This window comes from Myxocyprinus asiaticus, chromosome 32, assembly GCF_019703515.2.
Source record: "Myxocyprinus asiaticus isolate MX2 ecotype Aquarium Trade chromosome 32, UBuf_Myxa_2, whole genome shotgun sequence".
NCBI classification, from domain to species: Eukaryota; Metazoa; Chordata; class Actinopteri; order Cypriniformes; family Catostomidae; genus Myxocyprinus; species Myxocyprinus asiaticus.
In genome coordinates this window covers 4148625-4161213 of record NC_059375.1, presented here as the reverse complement: position 1 = coordinate 4161213, position 12589 = coordinate 4148625, and the positions used below count along the sequence as shown (strand labels likewise).

The window sequence follows — 12589 nt, the reverse complement described above, 5'->3', positions numbered from 1 at the left end:
TAGTAAAACTATGGTTAATTGTATCAAAACCAAAATGCCACTCTCATCCAATGTTGACAGGGTTTAACTTTCATGTATTTTACAGTGTGCTTCTTCGTCACTCTTTCAGTGCAGTAATTATTTCATTTGCAGAAGCATATTGTTTTTAGGAGCAGTTTGTTTTTCTTGTGATAATTGTGATTACATTTTTGTAGTAATTACTCATTCATTGTTTCATTACTACTTGGTAACACTTAGAAAGATATTCTTATTAGATTCCTGTGATTATGGAAACAAAGTATATCTGCATTGTGGTATAGCTCAATATTGCAGTTTATTTAACTACGCCTTACTTCTCGACTTAAGCACATCCAGTTGAAACGTGTGCTTGTTCTGTCAGCTCTTCAAAGTTGTTCTAATGGTCCTGTGCACATGCAGGTTGAGGTCGCACCTGAGCCCCTCACGGACTGAGTGCTACATCACTTCAGACATGTTCTACGTGGAGGTGCATCTCGATAAAGCAGGACAGCTCGTGGATGTTAAAGTGGCCCATCATGGTGAAAACCCTGCGGTGAGGAGAAAGTCTCATGTGCTTATTGAGGAAAATGTAGAGGAGTGGATAACATTATGTACATATGAATACAGCAGTCTGTCTTTGTCTCGTGATCTTATTTCAACTTGTTCTTCTTATTCTTGTTTAGAGTTGTCCAGAGCTGATACTGCATTTAAGGTATGCAAACTGTTTTACATCTTACAAAAATGTTTGGCAAAGCCAGTGACTAGTTCTTTCTCAAAGCACTCATATTAACCTGGTACCTTGTAAACACGACTGATCAAAACTAGAGATGTACCGATACATCAGTCAAACATCGGTATCGGCCGATAAAAGCAATTTTCTGCACAGTCGAACATCTGTCGTTTAAAAACAATCGATTATCAGGGCTGATTATTTCCAGTTGAAAGGGGTGGAAAAAACATGTTGGACAATTAGCCTACAACTAATCCTTGTGTCTCTTGTGTGGAATTACTTTGAATTGGGGACACTAACAGCAGAGTTGCAATTTGTATGCTTTGTACTGGTAGATTTTCCTGAGGTGAAACAACTTTTAAAACTTTTAACACAACTCATTTCATTACTCACCTTAAAGCTTAACATAGCATGGCATATGATCAGTTTGTTAAATTAAAGTGGAGGCTGCTTCAACTAAAAATGAACAACCTTCATCATTTAGAAATCCATTAATATAAAATATCAAGAAATCTTACCAATTTAATTTGAGCCTAACAAGAGGCTTCAAATTCAGTTCAGAAATTCAGAATTTAGATAATAATTGGCTTTTTGTTTCAGTGTTTTGTTTATAACTGAGACCAGTTACTTTGAAACATAGAAGACATGTAGAAACAGAGTAAAGTTATTATATACATTTCTTTCGAAGTTGAGTAATTAATTAACAGTGATTTGAAATGAGATAGCATAAAAAAGCAGAACCACCATACTATCTGTATCGGCAGATGTTGCAGTAAATAATCGGAAATCATTATCAGCGCACAAATTTGTATCGGTGCATCCCTGATAAAAAAAACTTGTGCACCCTGACTCCTGGAAGTTGTGTAAATCCAGCCAATCAGATTAGAGCTTGCTAGATCGAGAAAGTGATGTAGAACTACTTCCTTAGCTCTGATTAATTATGCTGTTTAGAAAAAGCCAGAGGTGCTGTTACTAATTCAGGGTATCCACGGGTCATTAGAAAGTATTAAAAGGTAATAAATAAATTTGGTGAAAATGAAGCCATTAAAAATTATTAAAAAGTCTTAAATTACATTTCCCGAGGTATTGATTTTTTTTGTTTGAACATTTTCCTTCTTGGGTCGTAAGGTTGAATAAAAACCTCACGAATGAACACCTTCCACACCTCGCAGATATTAGAGAATAGAGTGGGCGCGCCATTTTCACTGGGTGTGTGTGTGCGTTCAGTGTACATAGGCGCTGGGGCTCGAGATATTCCCCATTCATTTTCCTCTTTGACATTTCAACATTAACAGATGGAGCGATTAAATGAGAGGACACATTTCAGTAAGTTGTAGCATATCTTTCAACATGCACTCAGATGTTCATGTTTTTTCCGTGCTATAAGTTGGAGAGTGAGAGCGTTGAGCTCTGTTTGAATGTCCGCAATAACAGACCGCAATCTGTCACAAGCACCATTAAAGAGCATGAATACAACATTTATTGTTTGAATTTCAAGATAAAAGTGACAATTTGAAAGCTTAAACTAAAATAGAGTTTCTCCCAAAAAATATATCTGACTCAAATGATGGAACGTGTCACAATTTGTGCATATGTAACTGTAACTGGCGGTGCTGTCCTGTGCTTTCACTCTGCATTGGTGCGTGTGTAGATAATGAGACGAGATGCTAGTGACATCATTTTTCAAAATAAAAGTCCCACTTTGAATGAACAAATTTTGAACATTAATTACAGTGTAGAAATACAATATTTGACAACACAGATTATTTTAGTATATCCCATAATATGGTGGGATTAACTTTACACTCATATGCTTTTTTATATACAGTTGAAGTCAGAAGTTTACATACACTTAGGTTGAAGTCATTAAAACTAATTTTAACCACTCCACAGATTTCATTTCAAGTCGTTTAGGACGATTACTTTGTGCATGACATGAGTAATTTTTCCAACAATTGTTTACAGACAGATTGTTTAACTTTTAATTGACTATATCACAATTCCAGTGGGTCAGAAGTTTACATACACCAAGTTAACTGTGCCTTTAAGCAGCTTGGAAAATTCCAGAAAATTATGTCAAGCCTTTATGCAATTAGCCAATTAGCTTCTGATAGGCTAATTGGAGTCAATTGGAGGTGTACCTATGGATATATTTTAAGGCCTACCTTCAAACTTAGTGCCTCTTTGCTTGACATCATGGGAAAATCAAAGAAATCAGCCAAGACCTCAGAAAAATAATTGTGGACCTCCACAAGTCTGGTTCATCCTTGGGAGCGATTTCCAAACACCTAAAGGTACTACGTTCATCTGTACAAACAATATTACGCAAGTATAAACACCATGGGACCACGCAGCCATCATACCGCTCAGGAAGGAGACGCATTCTGTCTCCTAGAGATGAATGTAGTTTGGTGTGAAAAGTGCAAATCAATCCCAGAACAACAGCAAAGGACCTTGTGAAGATGCTGGAGGAAACAAGCAGACAAGTATCTATATCCACAGTAAAACGAGTCCTATATCGACATAACCTGAAAGGTTGCTCAGCAAGGAAGAAGCCACTGCTCCAAAACTGCCATAAAAAAGCCAGACTACAGTTTGCAAGTGCACATGGGGATAAAGATCGTACTTTGGAGAAATGTCCTCTGGTCTGATGAAACAAAAATTGAACCGTTTGGCCATAATGACCATTGTTATGTTTGGAGGAAAAAGGGTGAGGCTTGCAAGCCGAAGAACACCATCCCAACCGTGAAGCATGGGGGTGGCATCATCATGTTGTGGGGGTGCTTTGCTGCAGGAGGGACTGGTGCACTTCACAAAATAGATGGCATCATGAGGAAGGAAAATTATGTGAATATATTGAAGCAACATCTCAAGACACCAGCCAGGAAGTTAAAGCTCGGTCACAAATGGGTCTTCCAAATGGACAATGACCCCAAGCATACCTCCAAAGTTGTGGCAAAATGGCTTAAGGACAACAAAGTCAAAGTATTGGAGTGGCCATCACAAAACCCTGACCTCAATCTGATAGAAAATTTGTGAGCAGAACTGAAAAAGCATGTGCGAGCAAGGAGGCCTACAAACCTGACTCAGTTACACCAGTTCTGTCTGGAGGAATGGGGCAAAATTACAGCAACTTATTGTGAGAAGCTTGTGGAAGGCTACCCAGGTTTGACCCAAGTTAAACTATTTAAAGGCAATGCTACCAAATACTAACAAAGTGTATGTAAACTTCTGACCCACTGGGAATGTGATGAAAGAAATAAAAGCTGAAATAAATAATTCTCTCTACTATTATTCGGGCATTTCTCATTCTTAAAATAATGTAGTGATCCGAACTGACCTAAGACAGGGAATGTTTTCTATGATTAAATGTCAAGAATTGTGAAAGAGTTTAAATGTATTTGGCTAAGGTGTATGCAAACTTCTGACTTCAACTGTGTGTGTGTATATGTATTTATATATATATATATATATATATATATATATATATATATATATATATATATATATATATATATATATATAAAGGGTCAGAGTCAATTATTCCGCTTATACCACGGTTACCACACCTTAAAACATTGTTCATGGCTTTATCTCAAGACATTTTCTGGTTTTCATCCCTAAAATGCTCCTGTGATTGGAACTACTTTCTTCCCCCACGGATTCAGCGTCTTTCTCTGATATAGTCCGAGCCTTCATTGCTAATTCGAAAACGTCACTTTAGAACTAGCAATGGAGGATGTGCATTTGCGTGTGTGTGTGTGTGCATATGTGTGAGTGAGAAAAAGAGAGAAACTGAGAAAGATTGTGTGTGGAATTGCCTGTTTGAAGCTGCTCTTGTCAAGAATAACATTGCTTCAAATTGCCAAAGTGTAAGTTTAAGTATACTTCTCAGCAGCAGTGAGTGTCGCCATTCTTGTACAAATTTTGCTTTGCAGCTATTGTGTGTGTGTGTGTGTGTGTGTATGTACATGTGTGTGAACTTCTGTAAGTGAGGGTGAGATGAGAGTGAAAAAAAGAGAGAGAGGGATCCCAAGGATGCTTTTCAATAGAAATTGAAATAAATGTAGGATTTTCTAGACATTGTTTGTCATTCTTATCCGATGTACTTAATCAGTGTTTTTTTTTAATTGGTTATTTTATTGTTGTAGCCTGTACGGCTCTTTGAAATAACTGAAATAATGTAGCAAAGTGATATGGAACGTTATGCGGTCAAGGCCTATATATATATATATATATATATATATACACACATACATACATACATACATACTGTGTGTGTGTGTGTGTGTGTGTGTGTGTGTGTGTGTGTGTATATATATATATATATTATGTTATTCCATAGTTTTGATGACTTTGCTATTATTCTAAAATGTGAAAAAAAAAAAAAAAAAAAATTATAATAAAGCATGAGTAAGTGTTTCAAAACTTTTGACCGGTAGTGTCTATATACATATATATATACACATACACACACACACACACACAAGTAATTGAAGAAGAATTTAAAAATCTGCTACATAGCTAATGGTAAAACTGTACATATTAAACGCAGTCTATATGCAATTTGGAACAAAAGACAATTATGTTTTTGGAGAATATATACAGTATCCAATATCTAATATTCAACTGGGTTTAAAAAAAAAAGGTGAATGAAGTTGTACTGTAATTTTTGCACATCCTGTTACTTCCCAAAATGAAAGTTCCACTCATACAGGTCAAAAGAAGATATTTGCCAGCTTTTTCAAACAATGTTTCCCAGTTATAGCAAAAATATAGCTCAGATAAAGCAAAAAGTTTTACGTGTGGCACGACGACATATATAAATCGATTTGTTCTAGTTCAAGGAGAAGCTTATTAGTAGTTTTAATAATGCAGGTCCATTTGTGCTCATGTTTGACCAGATCCTCAATGAGTGCACTAAAAAACAAAAACAAATGGATGTTTATGTAAGGTTTTTGGAGTGAAGTCCAGTCAAGGTACCTTGGGTACAGTATGAGCATAAGCATAAGTAATGAACTTTTAATAACTACTGCAGATTGTTGCATCTATTGGTGGGAAAGTATTATATCCATTAACCCCTATAGTGATTGAAGGGACGTGCAGGTCTAAATATTTTCGAAAAGGTCTTGAAAAGGGTATTTAAAAGTATTAAATTGGATGTGCTGATACCTGCAGATACCCTGTAATTCAAAAGTGTCTGTAACAATTCAGACAGTACAGTACTATGCAAAAGTTTAAGGCAGTTGGGAAAAATGTATGCCATGAATAGTTTTTAGTTATCAAATTATTCATGCAAAGTGAAGTAAACAAAAAAAAACTAAATCAATATTTAAAATAGCACCAATTCTCTAGGTACACTTTCGCACAGTTTTTTAAGGGAATTGCTTCAGTCTCTTCATGTAATCCCAGACTGACTCAATGATGTTAAGATCTGGGCTCTGTGGGGGCCATATCATCTGTTGCAGGACTCCTTGTTCTACTTCTATTTACAAAAGAAATATTAAGAAATCTAAAATTAACACACTAAAGCAGAAGATTTTAAAATAACCGTCTTAAGACAAATGCTTTTGTGAAACATCTAATGTGCCTTTGACTTTTGCACATTACTGTATGTTGTGAACAACAAACCTGGAACTTCTTCATTGCCGTACATTTATAGAAAATTGATCAACATCCTTGTAGTGTCTGTCAACCAATCAGAATCAAGAATTTAAAAATGCTGTGGTATGTGATTATTATTATATGGTAGCAATAATTGTATAGCCTACTAAGTAGTACATGTCTTTGGCATAACTCAAACTATTTTTTTTTTTACAGAGACAAGAACTTTGATGAGTTTTCCAAACACCTGAAGGGTTTGGTGAATCTATACAAGCTCCCCGATGACAGGTTCATTTTGCTTTCTTTGTGTTATCTATTATTACACCAAACTTTACAGTTCACTTTGTATTCATCATTAAGACTGTTATCTTATTTCCCTCCTTAGCAAATTAAAGACAAAGATGTACCTGGCGTTGCAGTCTTTGGAGTTAGACCTCACCAAGATGATGCACATGTTCAGGTACTCTAATCTTTATTCTGAAGTTGACATATTTCTCAAAAAGTACCATAGTACTACCATGGTTCGTTGGACATGTACCAAGGTATTCTTTGAAATAATGTGAACACCATGGTACATGAATACTGTAATCACACCCAAGAATGCCTAAAGGCCAAAGTATACTTCGGTTGTCCACGTTGCTGATTGCTCCATACTAGGGCTGTAATGGTTAGTCGGTGTTGTTATTCGACAATAAAAAATTGGCAACAACATTTTTTGTTGTCATATAGTCGTTTGATCTCATTTAACGTAACATGAGATCATTTGAAACTCTAATGATGCACAAGAGCATTGCAGAGGAACACTGCAGCTGATAGAGGTTAGCAGAAAGGAAGAAGACACAGCTCACAGTCCAGACGCACTCCAAACTTTCCAAACAGCTTGTGTTGGGTGATGTAGATAGTAAAGTATGAGGGAATTATGCAAAATAAAAAATAAGTAAATACAGAAGCAGTGTTGTTGTGAAATAAAGTGGAGCTAGCGTTCCGCTGGAGCAAAACTTGCATGTCAGAGAGTCTAAAAAGGAAACACCCTATCGTTATGTCTTTAATGCATCCTTTGTTAAAGTTCAAATAATAAGAAAGCGGGTCATGTAAATAAGCACAAACTCTGAAAACTCATGTCTCTGTGCAGTCAGCGCGGCTTCAATGAGTCACGTGAAGTGACCCAATCAAAGGGGGAGAGAATGAAACTGCACCCGGCTGATGCAAACTCTGGCGTGGAGACGCTCGTCCCTCCTGCGTGCTGACTCGCGAAGTATTGAATCATAATATATGTGTCGGGGTGTGTATATTATCATGAACAATTCGCCGATATGCAGCTCTAAGAAGAGAGAGTTTGTTCTTTTGTCAGTTAAATATGGATCGAAATCAAGTGAAAAAAAAGGTGAGAAGGAATCTTAGCCCATTATACACTACAGCAAAATAAGTTCTGGTTACAGTACATTTACTTTCAGTATACTTACAGTGTACTTACACAAGAAAGTACTGAGTAATATTAGGTAACTACATATACTTAATATGGGTTAGGTTTAGGGTTAGATAGGGTTAGCTAAGTAAGCTGGAGCGGGATAAAAAAAAAAAATGCCCCTTGCCTCTGCTGGGTCCATAATGGCCAGATTGTTATATCACCGGGAGACAAGGAGAGTAGAAAAAAGTACAGAGTAACTAAAGAAACAAACAAACATGAGATCTGACTGAAGCAGTACAGCATTACAGGAACCAACTGACATGGTTAACACACAAAACAATCTGACATTTAATCGTAGAAAACATTCCCTGTCTTAGGTCAGTTAGGATCACTAATTTATTTTAAGAATGTGAAATGTCAGAATAATAGTTGAGAGAATGATTAATTTCAACTTTTATTTCTTTCATCACATTCCCAGTGAGTCAGAAGTTTACATACACTTTGTTAGTATTTGGTAGCATTGCCTTTAAATTGTTTAACTTGGGTCAAATGTTTTGGATAGCCTTTCACAAGCTTCTCACAATAAGTTGCTGTAATTTTGCCCCATTCCTCCAGACAGAACTGGTGTAACTGAGTCAAGTATGTTGGCCTCCTTGCTTGCACATGCTTTTTTCAGTTCTGCCCACAAAAAACCTCGGATTGAGGTCAGGGCTTTGTGATGGCCACTCCAATACCTTGACTTTGTTGTCCTTATGCCATTTTGCCACAACTTTGGAGGTATGCTTGGGGTCATTGTCCATTTGGAAGAACCATTTGCGACCAAGCTTTAACTTCCTGGCTGATGTCTTGAGATGTTGCTTCAAAATATCCACATAATTTTCCTTCCTCATGATGCCATCTATTTTGTGAAGTGCACCAGTCCCTCCTGCAGCAAAGCACCCCCACAACATGATGCTACCACCCCCATGTTTCACGGTTGGGATGGTGTTCTTCGGCTTGCAAGCCTCACCCTTTATCCTCCAAACATAACAATGGTCATTATGGCCAAACAGTTACATTTTTGTTTCATCAGACCAGAGTAAATTTCTCCAAAGTAAGATCTTTGTCCCCATGTGCACTAGCAAACTGTAATCTGGCTTTTTTATGGTGGTTTTGGAGCAGTGGCTTCTTCCTTGCTGAGCAGCCTTTCAGGTTATGTCGATATAGGACTTGTTTTTACTGTGGATATAGATACTTGTCTGCTTGTTGCCTCCAGCATCTTCACAAGGTCCTTTGCTGTTGTTCTGGGATTGATTTGCACTTTTCGCACCAAACTACGTTCATCTCTAGGAGACAGAATGCGTCTCCTTCCTGAGCGGTATGATAGCTGTGTGGTCCCATGGTGTTTATACTTGCGTACTATTGTTTATACAGATGAAAGTGGTACCTTCAGGTGTTTGGAAATCGCTCCCAAAGATGAACCAGACTTGTGGAGGTCCACAATTATTTTTCTGAGGTCTTGGCTGATTTATTTAGATTTTCACATGATGTCAAGCATAGAGGCACTGAGTTTGAAGGTAGGCCTTAAAATACATCCACAGGTACACCTCCAGTTCAGTACACCTCCTATCAGAAGCTAATTGTCTAAAGGCTTGACATCATTTTCTGGAATTTTCCAAGCTGCTTAAAGGCACAGTTAAGTTAGTGTATGTAAACTTCTGACCCACTGGAATTGTGATGTAGTCAATTAAAAGTGAAAAATCTGTCTGTAAACAATTGATGGAAAAATTACTTGTGTCATGCACAAAGTAGATGTCCTAAACGACTTGCCAAAACTATAGTTTGCTAATATTAAATCTGTGGAGTGGTTAAAAATGAGTTTTAATGACTTCAGCCTAAGTGTATGTAAACTTCTGACTACAAATGTACATGTTTATTTTGTCTTAATGCAATTGCATATGTATAAACAAGTGAAAAAATACACTTATATACTGTACATAATATACTTATATTTTAAGATCTATTTTCTGAAAGCAAGTCTGAATATCTTAAATGCTGCTTCTCAGTTAAATGTATCTTGTCTTAAGGATTTTTAGATATTTTTAACTGGAAAACAAGACAAAAACAATCAATATTAATATAATTGTTTTGCAATTAATTTTTTTCCTGAAATTCAGTGAAGGTCATTTAGGGTGCTTTAACACTAGCACTTTTGGAGTTCAGGCTCATACCTTTTCATACCTGTTTGTCTCCAAATGTGGCCTCTAGAGAGCAGCATTCTTCAAATCTCTTGCAACGCCTAACCTTTTTCACACCATGACGAATTCAGTGCATCTGCGGTAGACAAAGTGTCATTCTGTGCATGTAAAATTTTGGTGGTAAATCCAAACAGACGAATACTAAAATAACACAGTGAAGCTGATGTCTTCTTGCCTAGTTACAGTGATAAACAGCTGCCACTTGTACTCACGTTGATGAAGTAATTGGACCACGGTTCGGACCAAAATAATATGATGTAAACAGAAACCAGCGGGGGCAGCGGGAGGGGGAAGAAACAAACTCTGGTTCGGTCCAAGCAATCGAACCAAGTGTGAAAGCACCCTTATAGGTATTTTTTTAAATATGCTTTCGTCCTTTTTTCATATTTTTAGTACGCACATGTTTAATATAAGAGAAAGCACACCTAGGTTTCTCCCGGAGAACGTGGCTTAATGTGGCCATGTAAAACACATAAACACATGGTCTTCCTCAGATTATTATAAGCGTCACTGGGAAATTACGTTGCTGTGTAGTGGAGCTGCTTTCTGATGGATCCACTTGTATTCGGGAGTAAAGAGTACACCACTTAAACAGTGCATGTAAACTGCCGCTTACTGGTGTCCATATAAACATAGTCAGTGACTACATAACAGTCCAATGTAAAAGTGCAGTATCAAGAGGATTATGGTATTACCCTGGTTTTACCATGGTATTACCATCTGATATCACTGTACCATGGCATCACCACAGTACTTTTTTGTAAGGTTCGGATTACTGAAGAACTTTCTGCTACAGGATAGCCACGAATGCCAACACTGTGGAAACAATACTTCACGGCAGCGTGGGTCTGCTGACGGCGAGGAGCGGCAGTCATCTAGTGTCTCTACAGTGTTACGTGTCTCCATATGACATCTTTGAGGAGGGAACAGGAACCCAACTCAACTTCACTGATGCCAGTAGTGAGGAGATCATATTTTACAAACAGATCAAGAGAAATTCATTTGATGAGTAAAATGCAACATTTATGCATCTATATGTCATCTTGTGTTCTACAGTTCCTCGTACTCTCGGTGTGAGTGTATCAGTGACTGTTGAGGGCACCTCATCAGTTTATAAGCTTCCCATCGCTCCGCTCATCACAGGATCCCATCCAGTCGATAACAAAGGGTGAGATTTACTGCAAATTCAAGGGGAAAATCACCCAAAAATGAATCAGGGGACAACTAGGGGAACGTAAATGAAACATACTCATTTATTTCTTTGATTTTTCCTAGGACTCCGTCATTTTCTTCAGTAACAAATTCAAACTGTGTAGATTTACCAGCATGTTTTTTCTTGAAGATGAATCAGCCAATGCCTTTCTCTTTATCATTTATTCAAAGGATGGGTAGTACCACAGGTGAGAAAATATGCCTTTTACAGAACCCATTTACTGTATGAAAATTCATATTTAGATCGACTATGGTTGTTCAAAACAAGATAAGTTTAATAGACTTCAATCTAAATAAATGTAGCTGTGATTATACTTCAATTAGATGGCCTAAAGTAGTTTACAAAGCCATTACTTAAACGTATCACATTTAAAATATTAAAAGTTAATAAAGTGATCATTGCTAAAACTACTGTCTTCTAACAAATAAATGATTTCACCATGTAGTTCTACCTCGTGATTTGATCTTTTCAGGTATTCCTGTGTTCGAGACTGCACCCACTTTGTCCCCGCTGTATGACCTCATCATTAAGAGCCAACTGCATGAAGAGGGAGGGGCCACCCCTCCTGCTTTGGCCCAATCAATGCGTTTCTATGCGGTAAGTAATGGATAACAAAAACCCTTTTGGTTTAGTCACTTTGGCTTTGTTCAGACTGCAAATAAATTGGTTTTGTTTTTTTCAAATCCAGTTTTTAGGACTGACTGTTTACTCTGTCATTTTGTAAGTGATGAAATCGGATCCGTTTGTTCAGAAAGTGTTGTCCAGAGGTATTTAATTAAAGTTCCAAATCCCTTCATTTCCTCCCCAGCAAAGGTCCAGTCAATCATGGACACTGTTTCAGTAGACAATATGACTTATAAGGCAATTAAATGATAAAATAAAAATGGGCATTTTCTGGAATACTGTAAATTTCTAAGTTGGCATCTATAGTTATTTTTAAAATAAAGAAATACTAAATTCTCCAAATAGTACAGAACTGCTGCTTTGTCCAGTATATACCAAGGTCTTTACTATATGAGGACAAAGGGGGCCAAGAGACACAGCAGCCAATGTAGAGGCGTATGAGGGATCTTCTACCAAAATAAATGTATTAGTCAGTGTTGGAACTGAATGAGCAGTCCATTATTTATGTTTGAATGCATTTAAAGATATTATTCAGACACTATATTTTTACATTTAGATAATGGGGGAATTCCAGTGAAAATTGATCATCCCTATGCCCTACTTACTAGTAAGGAAGTGAGCATGGCAATACAGTTTGAATATACCCGTCACTTAAAGTCTTGTGAAAGGGCCCTTTATTTTTGTTTGGAACAACCATTCAGGTTGCATCCCCTTCCCGAAGTACCCTTCAAGGCCGCAAAAATGACAACTGGAAAATGCCCAATATTTGGGGCATA

General features: G+C 37.1%; 1 protein-coding gene across 2 annotated transcripts in view; it reads left to right on the top strand.

The window, feature by feature from the left end:
* LOC127422987 (mediator of RNA polymerase II transcription subunit 1-like) overlaps nucleotides 1–12589 on the top strand; it is a 40596-nt gene that overhangs the window by 5097 nt on the left and 22910 nt on the right. For both annotated transcript variants that reach the window (XM_051666945.1, XM_051666944.1), the window contains exons 5-12: nucleotides 418–550; nucleotides 681–709; nucleotides 6548–6619; nucleotides 6717–6791; nucleotides 10773–10936; nucleotides 11033–11144; nucleotides 11252–11376; nucleotides 11662–11786. In XM_051666945.1, the coding sequence (XP_051522905.1) occupies nucleotides 418–550; nucleotides 681–709; nucleotides 6548–6619; nucleotides 6717–6791; nucleotides 10773–10936; nucleotides 11033–11144; nucleotides 11252–11376; nucleotides 11662–11786 (835 nt within the window). The remainder of the gene's footprint in view (nucleotides 1–417; nucleotides 551–680; nucleotides 710–6547; nucleotides 6620–6716; nucleotides 6792–10772; nucleotides 10937–11032; nucleotides 11145–11251; nucleotides 11377–11661; nucleotides 11787–12589) is intronic.